At 41.6% G+C, this 12,832-nt stretch overlaps 1 protein-coding gene across 1 annotated transcript in view; it reads left to right on the top strand.

Moving 5' to 3' along the window:
• The window catches only part of Lin28b (lin-28 RNA binding posttranscriptional regulator B), a 93,216-nt gene that overhangs the window by 54,659 nt on the left and 25,725 nt on the right, over positions 1-12,832 (top strand). The window contains exons 4-5 of the mRNA XM_087598718.1: positions 2,961-3,145; positions 4,537-4,608. Coding sequence (XP_087454844.1) covers positions 2,961-3,145; positions 4,537-4,608 — 257 coding nt within the window. The remainder of the gene's footprint in view (positions 1-2,960; positions 3,146-4,536; positions 4,609-12,832) is intronic.

Below are 12,832 nucleotides of genomic sequence, written 5' to 3'. Positions count from 1 at the left end.
TTGTGACAGTCACGATGGCCCTTTCCCTCCTACGTTGTCCATCAGACAACAGAAAAGGTCTGTCAAATTATAGACTTCACACTGAAAAATTTCATCAGAAACAGGTTTCTTTCTTTCCTTTCCTTTCCTTTTCTTATACTACATTATTTTCACAATGAATAGTCTCCTTTTGCATTCAGTTTTAAAGTAATATCTTTATGCATCCTATGTAATTACTTGGGTTATTATAATTAGAATAGTCTCCTATCCATACAGCGTACACATTCTAAGGTTCCCACTGGATGCTGGAATAGGACTCAGGAGAAAGACTGTATATACTGTGTTTCTCTACTTAGCGAGTTTACAGATCCAGTGCCCTCTTTAGCGAGTTTACAGATCCAGTGCCCTCTCGTCCTTGCTAACTAAGCACTTGCTGTGGCCCTCACCCCACAACGTGAGACGGAAGGTGCATCTTGCTTTCCTTTCAGGCCTCTCCCACATAGATTTGTCGTTGTCGTCGATTTCTGTAGCCTTGGCGTATGAGCATTCTTCTCTTCCCTCAGGAAGCCATTGCCCTTTAACTTAGAGGACTTGCATTATAGCTCATCCCAGCATAGCCGCGTTGTCAACACTGGCTGTTTTCCCTTGGGTCATTTTTAAGTTAAATTAGGGTGGCTCAAACAGAAGCAGTGCAGCACCTCAGGCTGATCTGACAACCATGATGGCTCAGGTAGGAAGTAGATACACAGGTACTGAATGGATGATTCAGTCGTGGTGCGGTGGCATGGGGTGCCAGAAATTTCACCATGGTACTCAAATAGGTTTGCATCTTAAGCTTATAAATAGTTTCTGAACATTCCCATTCAGTATGTTCTGACTTCTGTTAGGTAATGGAACCGTGAGAAGCTATAAACGGGGTAAAGAGGACTGCTGTATCTAGCACTTACTGCATCTTATTGGCACTGTAATGGAGACAGATTTTACAAACGGCTTAGGTTATGGAGTTCACAGTTCTGGAGGCTCAAAGTACAAGGTCAGGTGTTGGGGCAGTGTTTCTGCTGCAGAAAAGGTCCAGTGGCTAGATAGCATCATGGCGGGGAAAGCAAGAGATTACATTACAAAACAGGAAGTCAGACTGAAGTCTGAAAGCTCTTTGGAAAGCAGAGTCCAGCTGACCTATGAACCTTCGAATATGAACCCCCACAAGCCTCCCACTATTTCCCAACTTTAGGCTATGAATTCTTGAGAGCCAGCATGGGACAAAGCACATCTGAGCCCTAGCAGATGCTGTAGGATTATAGACTTGAGTAGCGATTCTCTGGCCTCTGACCAACCATGTTAGGGCATTAAGTAGTACTGCAAGTTTTACCCTGGAGATAGTTGGGAAGGGGAGGCCAGTTCTGTTACTGATATGGTAAGATGGCTGTTTGACTGAGAAACAGCCTTTCGCACATTCACTGGAGCCCAAACCCTGCCTTTACAGTCTCTTTTTCAGGTCCACCATTATGGAGAAATCAAACTGCTTAAGATTTTATGCATCAGCAGAAGAGACAATAACTGCTTCTTTCTTTTGCCAAACAAATTCAGAAGTCCTTACAAACTTTATATAGTCTTTCACATTAGATTAGAAAAGTCCTTACAAATGGCATAGTCTTCCAAGTTGGATTTTTCAAAATACATAAAAAGGAATTCAGGTAGGTAAATACAAAAACTAATAATTTAATTATTTTAGAACATTTTGATCAGCACAATCACATTGATGAAAAAAATTTATTAGAAGTGTGAAGGGGTGTTTGAAATTCAACTTATGATTTTGTAATTGAGAAAAAATTAAAGTAATATAACTCTAGATTATCAAAGTCAATTGCCTCAGTGTAAAATGCTCTAAAACACAGTTAGGAATCGTAATGAACTCTGTGCTTTAGAACAGAGCAGAGAGAGGGACTCTGCTGTAGTGCCTTGCACTATGCTTCATCTCTACAAAAATAATTAAATGTCTTTAAAAAGTGTATGTCTGACCCAATACCAAGTGGTTATCACTGAAAACACACACACACGAACGACTGCTTCTCCTAATGTGTGTGAATGAAGAAAGAGGAGATGAATTTGAAACAGCAAGGAGGGTATGCGAGAGGGTTTGCAGGGAGGAAATGGAAGTGGAAATATGAACTATAATCTCAAAGGTAAAAATAAAGTGTTGGTGGCATTGTGGTAGGCATACATTCCTTATTTATTTTAGACTTAACAATGTCACATATTTATCTTTATCAATACATGAAATACTAAATAGCTTTCTCTTCCAAGGCAAAAAGGAGAAGTTACTTATTATACCACAAAGAGAGCAGTGGGTAGGGTAGTAACAGAGGAACCACCCGCCCAAAGCTAATTACTAATCTTAATAATGATAATCTTGATAATTATTACATAGCTCAAGTACAATTTGTTTAATCAGCGGATTAAAACGTTATTAAGACAGAGGTAATTTTTTTACCAGACAGTGCTGTAGTTGCTTAAAAAATGAATTTCTGTTAGTTTATGGATCATAGAAGCTTCCTTTTCAAATGGCATTCCTTTTTCTTTTTACTTATTGTATGTGTGAATATAGGTGCATACGTGGAAGTCAGGACAAGTGAGCTCTCCTTTTACCATGTCGGTCGGGCCTGAGAGTTGAACTCAGGCTGTTAGTGTGGCGTCAAGTGCTTTACCCACCAATCATCCCCCTGCTTTTTACTAGAACCTCTGTGTAGAATCGATGGCACAAAGAATGTAACATTTACATTTTTGTATCGCTAAACTGGTTTTTACAAGAGTATAGGATTTCATCTGCCAGCATTGTAAGTTCTATCAACCTCAATGAAATAGAGCAAAAACTATATTTTTGTAATGGATAACAATTTCTTGCTTTGATAATCTTAAATTATACAGATGGTTTATAAAGCAGTGATAATCTTGATCTCTCTCTCTTTCCCTACTCTTTACAGAGCAAACTATTCATGGAAGGATTTAGAAGCTTGAAAGAAGGAGAGCCAGTGGAATTTACATTTAAAAAATCCCCCAAAGGCCTTGAGTCAATACGGGTAACAGGCCCAGGTGGGAACCCCTGCTTAGGAAGTGAACGAAGACCTAAAGGGAAGACGCTGCAGAAGAGAAAACCAAAGGCAGATAGGTAATGGCGCCTGGCTGACTTGTGAGTGCATTGTGTCGGGGAGTATTTAAACTTTCTCATTCTTCTGCTTTTGGATTTTATAGAGACTAGCCGAAAGAAAATGTCATCCGTGTGTAGCAGCACAGACTGTCAGGAAGAGTCTTGTCCTGCAGTTTGGACGGCCTTCACAGTACTGAGCTACAATTAGAGTGAAGTGTGGGGCTTGACTACCGTTCCCCAGACTGGGACGACGGAGGAGCTCAGATTCCCACAGAGGAAATGCCTCTCTTTGGACAGTTTTTCAGTCTCCACCTGCTTTTTCCAAAGAGAGTTTTAAAGTGATAAACTCACACATTAAAATCCAAACATCAAAAAAAACCTGAAGATACGAGGAAAGTCACGTGAAATCCCAACTGTAGACAGAAGTCATAAATTTTATTCTGTTTTGAAATTTATGAGATTTTTTAACCTGACTCTTGCATGCCATCCATTAACACCTGCATATCTTCCCACTCTCTGAGTCTGCCAACATTTATATGCAGTGCTGTCCTGGCCATTTCCTGTGCTTTGAAGTCCGCACCGCTGTATCAATTCTTATGTATACAGTTTTGAAATATTTTCTGATTACATCCTTTGAATAAGTATTTACTACTGAAAATCTGAACCAGAGATTATGTATGGAAGCTTTTGGTACCTGGTTCTAAGCTGCTGTCCAAAACCAATTAGAGCAAAAAATACAGCTAATAACAGCAAGACAGCTTACTGACTCTTGGTCTTTTTAATTATGTAACTACGGACCTCACTGTTTATTTTGTTTTATAACATTTGACTGCTGCAAATGTGAGTTTTGATTATACAAAAAATGGAAAATCATTAGGCTTATTTTAAAAAGCAACATAATCTGATAATCTAATTTACTTCTTTATACTAGTTGGCTTTCTGTTGCTGACAAAATACTTGATAAAAATTAACTTACAAGAGGAAAAGTTGTATTTTGCTCACTTCATGACTGATGGAGAGGAGAGAGTTGGCACAGTCCCAGAAGGTATATCCTCATTGATCTGTTTTTGCCAAATAGGCCCCACCTCCACCTCCTTAAGGTTCCAATAACCCATTAAGCTATAGTGGGTTAATCCACTAATGTCCCTTCCATAGTCCGTACGAACACTGTTGCACTAGGACTAAGCCTTTAGCATGAGCTTCTCTGAAACACTTAGATTCAAATTGTATCATTCCCAAATACCTCCTGCTAGCCGTTCCTTTAGTGTAGTTTGCAGAAGCAACAGAAGCAAGGGTGGCAGCTGAGAGCTCAGTAAAGGATGCTTTCCCCGTGTACCAGAAAGCAATGGCGGTGATTTGGATTGGGGTGGTAGACATAGAAGTGGTGAGCGAAATTCCTGTGTGTTTTGAAGGTGGAGACGGCAGGATTTGCTGATGGATCAGATGTGGACTGTGAGAGAAGAAGAGTCCAGGATGATTCCAAGGTTTGTTTGCCTGGGTAACAAGAAAGATGGAGGGAGTGGTTCCCAGATGGGGAGACTGCAGGAGTGAGATGTGCACAGATGGGCTTGGGGATGATGAGTCTTCCCGAGGGTTGCAAGTGTAGTGGGCAGGTACAGGGTGTGGCTGCAAATGACATTTCAGCAGTAGTTGCTGAACTCATGTTTGTACCCATCATGCAAGGAAAGCGGAGTAGCCCTGGGTCATTGTAGCCCTGGGAAGGAGCAGTGACAGAGACTGAAAAAGCAGTGACAACAGGAGTGTCTCCTAGAGCGGGTTTTGTTTTGGAATACTGGGAAAGAGAAGTCAAGGAGGTGAGTATCAAGGCTGTTTGGAGATGCTGATGACACAGTGATCAAGATGGTCACTGAGCCTCCAACCACTTAGCAACACAGAAGTCACTGATGTCCATGACAAGAACAGCTCTGCAGCCTGGGGAAACCTGTGGGTCTCGTTGAACAGTGAGAGGAGAGGAAGCAAAAGCAGCAAATACAGTACTGGGGAGGGGGTGCCTCTTGTAAACGTTAAGAAGTTACAGAACATGTAAATGTTGACGGGGAATGGTTTAATAGAAAGGAAAGATTCAGCATGCAGGAAAGAGGAAGATGGTGGCCCCAAGGACTTCTGAGTGGTTGTAAAGACGGAATGTAAGGCTTGGCTCTGAGGCTGCCGTGACCTCCACACAGGTAAGTAGACGTGAACGTGGAATTAGACGGCCTGTTGCTCTATTTTGTACTGCTCGCTTGGTGCAGACAGACTTACCAAGAAAGAAGGTACTCACACTATGAGGGAAAAAAGATTTCAAGGCTGTACTGGAAGCTCACTAGATCAGTCAGTAGACGTGAGTTTAGCCTGTCATTGTGTTTCCTCTCCCCAGCACACACTCATGGCTACTGTCCTAGCTGCTGACGTCTGTTAGCTAGCACTGACACAGTTGATGTTTGATGATTTCCTACTCCTTTGTTCTGTTCCAGGCTCCGTAATCCTCGTCACCAGATTCAGCAACTCTAGTTTTCCACATGTCACTTTTTATAAAAGATTAGAGAAACAGTCTAAACAAGGTGCTATAACCCCAGCATCTGAAAGCACTGGAAAGTTGAGGCCAGTGTGAGCTATCCAGGAAGTTTCAGGCCAGCCAGGGCTCCACAGTGAGACCCTGCCTCAGTCTCAGTCAGAACAGCACTGTGAGGAGGCCTCAACAGACTACTCAGATAAGCAAGCAGGGCGAGCACGGGATCCCTGAGTGAGAGCAGATTTAGCAGCACGGTACCAGAGGTACAGCTTGGGACGGGAGGATGGCCGTATCTAAAGGGCTTCACAGGCAGAGCTTGTCCCCTGCTCCCACCTAAAAGCTGTGTGTGTGTGTCCGTGGCGGCCTGCCTAGAACACCAGTACTCAGGGTTAGTCATGTAATCTTCCTTAGAAAAATTCATGCAGTGTCAGACACTGCTTAGCTTATTTTCTCTTCCTCTTCAGAAGAGTAAGGAGAAGGTGGTCCGTGTAGCTTCCTTCATTGTAAGCTGGAGGTGACTGAGACCCTATGCTGTGCTCTTAAACTAGCCTGGTCTTTTCTAAAGAACACGCTTTACTATGAAAGAAGAAGTTAATTTTAACAGATTTGGGGTAGACTAGTAAACTGATTATCTTGTCGGCCTTTGTATTTACACGGTACTATTCTGTCAAACTACATTGTGGAATTAACTATTTCATCCTCAAACCTTACTTTATACTTAGAGATACGTGGAATGACTAAACCGATGTGCAGCAGTGAGAAAATTGGCCTAGAAATCTCTGTGCAGATGAAGTGACTTGATAATTAGCAAATGGTACACGTGACTTAAGAACACTTGTAGGGACTTCACGTTTGGAAGTTGTGTCTGGGTGTGGACCTCTGGTTCTGGGACTTGTCTGCTTACGATTTCACTTCTTCACTCTTGTAATCCTGTCCTGTCCCTGCCACAGTGACTGTTGTCTTCGTTCTCCTTAAACTTCCACATCTTCTGAACCAGCCACCCCCTGATGACATTGGGAAGCCTTTTTCAGATTTTTTTAAAAAGTAATTTATCTTTTAAAAATAAGAATATTCAAGTGCTTCCAATTAATTTGATGTAATATTTAATTTTTAATCTGTATTAGCACATGAGTACTTTTTTCCATCTTCTATATAATTTAAAGTAGTATTTTGTTTCTAAAGAATATTAATTGCTAAGGTTTTTTGAGTAGAAAAGCAGAAAATCCCCTTGTTTCTTACTATTTAAGAGGCCTTAGTTCAAGATGGTTTTTATTTATGCTTAATTCAGAATTTGGCATTCTTGGTAGTCCAATATTGAAATGACGTGTTGTGATATGCTGTCTTTATGGCCAAAAAAACCAGGTTGAGTATAAGTAGAATCTAAGTATGTGCTATTTAATTTAAACTCAGAACAGTTAAACACACACACATGCACACAGCCCTGGTTTTTTACATGGAGATGTATGATAGTTAATTTTACCGAATCTTGTGTAACTCCAATTGGACTCAGATTGTTTTAAATTTGTAAGAAGGTTTTGGAAGAGGTTTGGAGTCAGGGTGTTCAGCAGATGCTGCCTAATGGAGAGCTATGTTTTATTTTTCACATGGAAAGTGTTTGCAGGGCCCCTCCCTCCCTCAGAACAGGAGAGCTATGAATTGGGTGGTGCTAGCTCTTCCCTCAGTTCACTTCTGCGCTGTTAGAACTGCTCCCATTCATTATCTCCACGGGATAATTTGGAGGTTTCTAGTTACTTACGTGGGAAACCTAGTGCTATGGCTTTTGAAATCTTAATAGCATTCCTGAAAATAATCAGCCGATGGATGCTTAGACGGTTGTTTACTCTAAGAAGTGAGTCCTTCAGTGGTGTTTCTTCACGTTTACTGTGTCCCAGAACCTCAAATTAAAATAAACTGAAAGAAAACTAAAATGCTATTCAGATGCTAGAGGTGTTTGAAAAAATAAATAAATCAACGATTTCCAGTAAATAACTGTTTCACCCTGATACTTCTGTGATTAGATTTAGGAATTTGCTGTTTAGTGGGTTCCTATTGTGGCATAGAAGTCTTTCAGGCATGAATTGATAGGCCAGATCCTTTGAGGTCTGTCTGCGGTGACCTGTGACCCCTATTCTTACAAGATCAACATCTGAGGGCAGGAGATTAAGGCACTTTAAAGACTGGAATGGTAAATGGAATGGAGAAATTAGCCAGCACATTTTGGGTGCAAACCATCAAAGTCGTCAAACAGCTCGCTTACTCTAAACCTGGCGTATGGGTGTAACAAGCTGGTTTTACCATGCCTGTTGGATTCAGAAAGAACAATTAACTTCAGAGCATTTTATATCATAATACATTTTAGCTGTGACACAGATGGAGTTCATACAACTTAACTCCAAAATATCAGGGAATGCAAAAGAGTCTGTCTCGATGGCCGTATATTTAATCTATGGCCAGATTGGATATTTGTTTGGAAAAAAATATTTTAAAATGTTTGCTCTAAAATACTTATTAATAATGTTAGATAAATATGTACTTCTACTGTCTCAGAATCTGAAGTTCCTGAGCTGTAGCTCTGGGTATTTACTGCTGAATTGCAAGGAAAGCCAACTGTTTTTTTATTTTTTAAGTTGGATGTAGAAAATCGAAGGCACAGCATTGATCAGGTGGAAACAATCGGGTCTTTTCTCCTGCTTTGTCTTCTGAGTGTGCTGTGTAAAGCTTTGCATCCTGCCTCTTAAAAAGTATTTCTTAATACTAAAAAGGCTATCTAATTATATGCTTTTCATATAGTCATTTCAGAATGCTTGTGTCGGTCCTTTGTTAGAAATTTCACACAGCCCTTCATTTCCTTCCCATTTGTACCCTGGATAGCCGTGAATTTGCGTCTGTACTCTGAGCAACTGCTTAGGGCTACCCTGGATAACTGGTGTTGCTCCCATGGTTTTGTTAAATTATGGAGCACCTACGAACACTAATAAAACCAATAGCATACCCAAGTCTCTTCAGGTTTTTTGTTTGTTTGTTTGGTTGGTTTTTTTTTTGTTTGTTTGTTTGCTTTTTTTTTTTTCACTTTTTAAAATTCCAATCCCAAATTTCTGTATTATAGAGCTAATTTTTAGGTGGTTTTCCTGCCCTTTCCTGGGCCTATTTGGCCAGCAATCTTTAATGAGGCAATTACCATCATTTCCTCCATTCACATTCTCTTAGCAGATGCTCTCCCTGCTGTGACCTCTGTTCAGACCAGGCAGACAATGTGCCGTTCGTTCTCATCACCCTCAGCCAGACACTGTGTGGGGCTGAGCTTCCTCCTGCCGTTGCAGAGGTCTCCCCAGATGCCAAGTGGCAAGCAAGCAGAATTTTAAGTTGATTTTCTGATCATCATATGTTCAAGTGTGATAAATGTATAATGTTTCTGGGAAAACACAAACGGAAGCAGCTCCAGTAGCTTTGCAAGAACAGCATGCACTGCGTTGTTCCAGTGCAGAGCTCCAGTGAGAGGTGGGTGATTTAGACCATGACATCACTGCTCAAAAGGGAGGGAATATAGGGAGCTCCAGTACTAACAGGGGTCACCCGCTGCCCCTGGACTGTGCTTAGGCGTGCTTTCAAACAAGCAAGACGGCATTGTTTCCATCGTCACAATTGTGTAAATATTTGAAATTGAATCTTAGAAATAGATTCTTGTATATCATATCTCATAGCTGTGGTATTCAGTTTTTTCTGAGAACAGAATAATGTATGGTCAAATTGAATAGTAATCAACCAAAATTTCCATACGTATACTTTTAAATCTCTCCACTGAAGTGGTAGTCTTATATTTCAATTTCAAGAAACACAGGGGACTAGCCGAAGCTTCCTTAATGAGAGGCAAAGCTAATTCCGTTCTCGTGAGGCTAAAGAGCTGTCAAATACTCTTGTACATTTGTACTGGAATTTAACAGTTTCAGTTTGGTGAAACAGATGAAGAATGAGAACTGCTGTCAAAATGTGATTTGTTATTACAATAAGATAATTTTATATTAATACGTATAACATGAACAAAATTTCATGTTCTTCTTGGAAGCAGTAATTCTGTAAAACAGACCACTGTTTTGTCAGATTTACAGCAAACTTCCATATAATGTCCTTTTAAACGACATACAGTTTCACATATAAGATCTTTAAGGTTTTGGGGCTAGACAGAAAGCCCAGTAAGTAAAATACTTACCTTGTAACCAGAGGACTTGAGGTTGATTCCCAGAACCAACCTACAGAATCAGGTATAGCTGTGTGTTCAGAATTCCATGACGTTACGGACAGACAGATAAATCCCTGTGACTCACTAGCCACCTGTGGCCCTGACTACTCGAGGAGTTCTAGGCCAGTGAGACGGCTCAGAACAGGGTAGGGGGCCGCAGAGGTGGGTCAGCAGGGGAAAGCACTTGCCATGCAGACCTTGTGACTTGAGTTTGGTCTCTTGAACTCAAATAGAAAGTCAGATGCGTGGTGTGCATCCGTGATATTAGCACTTTAGAGGCAGAGTAGAAGAACAACAGAATGGGTTATCCTGGAGCACACAGTGTAGTCACAGAAGCAAGAGGGACCCTGACTCAACAGCATGGAAGGAGGAAACCCAATCCTGCAGTGTGTCCTCTGACCCTCACACAAGAGCTGGGTAGATGTGCACCTGCACACAAAGAGAACAAGCTAGGTGCTTAAAGAGTGATGGCCGAGCTTGTCCGCGGGCCCCAACTCACATTTTTACCTTCACACACACACATGCATACAGGTATACAGTGAATTGTTGGTACAGCTAAATAAGCAGAGAACAAGTATTAAATCTTGAAAAAAAGTCAAGGAAGTCAATATTCGGTTTTGTTTGTATGGTTTTGTTTCTTTTGGGGGGCGGGGGTTGAGACAGGGTTTCTCTGTGTAGCAGCAGGGGCTGTCCTGGAACTCCATGTGTAGACCGGTTTGACATGGAACTCGGATCCACCTCCCCAGTGCTATGGTTAAAGGCATGCATACTGCTGCCGGGTGAAGCGCAGGTTACTTTAAACTGAGTTAGCAAGGAAACAAATCAGACATCTCCCTTGCTTCTAAGAGAGAAAGCCCCTCGATGATGGGGCTGGCGTGCATAAAAATGCTTGGTATCCAGGGCTGTGGACATGGTGCTTGTATAGTCAAGCTCTAGTGTTCCGTGGGGTTCTGTGGTATTTTCCAGCAAATCTTCCACATAATTTTGATAGACAGACATTGGACCCCCTTCATTTAAGCTTGTAGGATGAAGCTTTTTAAGTCAAATAAAAAGTGGTCCTAGGCACAAAGGGATGTAAGTGCTCAGTCACAGTATCAAGAGGGATTTAATTCCCAGCAATTGTGATAGAAGCCTAGGATTGATTCTATTGATCTGGAATACTATGACCTCCTCTGGTCTGTTAAATATGAGGCACTTGCCCTCCTCATGCTGGGAGTCACATCAGCCTCATGCAGACATAAGCAGCAGAGACTAAGTGGGTGTGGCTCTCAAGTGGGCATGCATCATTCTGTGATGAGGATTTAATGAGAGGACTTTCTTGTCACACACATCAGCAGCCTTCTCAGAACCCAGCGGCAGGTTACACCAGGCAGGGAGCCATCCTGGGGCTTGTCAGCACACCACTTTCTTCATCCCACCCTCTCCCTCGTCCTGTCGGTCGTCGGCTCTTTGCGTGCTTCAGTGTGCAGTGACTGCCTCGTGCTTCTGTGTCCATGTTACCCCTTCACTCACTGAGTCACTTGTGCTCCTGAATGAGCCCTTAGTCTTGACCCTGTTCGTAGTATTTCCATAATCTCTCTTGCTTTTTGCTTTATTTCTTTTGAATAGCAAATGAATATTGGCTGAGATCTCTTGTGGTTGTCTTTTTTGTTTTTTTATTTTATTTTTTTAAGATTTACTTACTTTATATGTGAGTACACTGTCACTATCTTCAGACACACCAGAAGAGGGCATCGGATCCCATTACAGATGGCTGTGAGCCACCATGTGGTTGCTGGGAATTGAACTCAGGACCTCTGGAAGAGCAGTCAGTGCTCTTAACCACTGAGCCATCTCTCCAGCCTGTGACTGTCTTTTATCATTGTTTTTTCCATACAGTTTGGCATCTTAAAATCATGTTTTTAGCTTCAGAGGATATCTTCTTATTCTAAACTCATTCTGCAGTAAGTTAACTGCAGATGCCAATAGAAACCATAATGTTTGTTTTACATCAGACATTTGTTTTTCTCACAGTTTGTGGAAACTGTATGTCCATAACTTGGTGTGTACATCCATGACTTGGTGTATACATTCATGATTTGGTGTGTACATCCATGACTTGGTGTGTACATCCATGACTTGGTGTGTACATCCATGACTTGGTGTGTACATCCATGACTTGGTGTGTACATCCATGATATGATGTGTACATCCATGACTACTCCTTCTCCCCACCTCCCCTTTCCCCCCCTTCCTCCTCGGTTCCCTGAGCCTTTAAGAGGGGGGTTTAATAAACACATTATCACATTAGAGATAAGTATTCCAAACTCTCTCCTTATTTCCCGTTATGGATCTCTGGGTTAATCACTATCTGCTGCTAGAAAAAGCTTCTCTATTGAGGGCTGAACAATGCTCTGTTCTTTGAGTTTGACAATATATAATTTCTAGTGATTTTTATTGCTATTCCTTTAGCAGACTAGTGACAGCAGGTCTATATCCATCTGGTCTCCGGTTGTTGGCCTGCTGTGAATTTTAGGAGCTCCATCTCATGGAGTGGGCCTTAAAGCTAATCAAAAAGTAACTGGTCACTTCCATCTGTGCTGCCATTTTGTCCCAGTATATGTTGCAGACAGGTCCCTGTTATGTGAAAGGCTTTGCAGTAGCTGGTGAAATTGATTATTAGTAGCTGAGTGAAATTGATTACTTTTCTGTTCCAGCAGCATGCAGAGAACCATGTCGTAGGGTTGAATTTTCTACTTTGACATCAGCTCAACTTCTCTGTCTGTCTGTCTGTCTGGCTGGCTGGCTGGCTGGCTGGCAGGCTTGCATTCAAATTAATGGCATAAGTTACTTGTACCCCAAATTACCATCAGCTTTGGAGAGTAATCAATGGCTTTGGCAGTAGCCTGTGATACTTGGGAACTGGGTTGTCTGTGGAATCCCTTTGGCCAATGACTCAGCATGATCAAACCCATTTCTG

The sequence above is a fragment of the Rattus norvegicus genome, chromosome 20 (assembly GCF_021556685.1).
Source record: "Rattus norvegicus strain SHRSP/BbbUtx chromosome 20, alternate assembly SHRSP_T2T, whole genome shotgun sequence".
In the NCBI taxonomy this organism is placed as follows: Eukaryota; Metazoa; Chordata; class Mammalia; order Rodentia; family Muridae; genus Rattus; species Rattus norvegicus.
The sequence above is the reverse complement of the archived record's forward strand: the minus strand, read 5'-3'. Positions and strand labels throughout refer to the sequence as shown.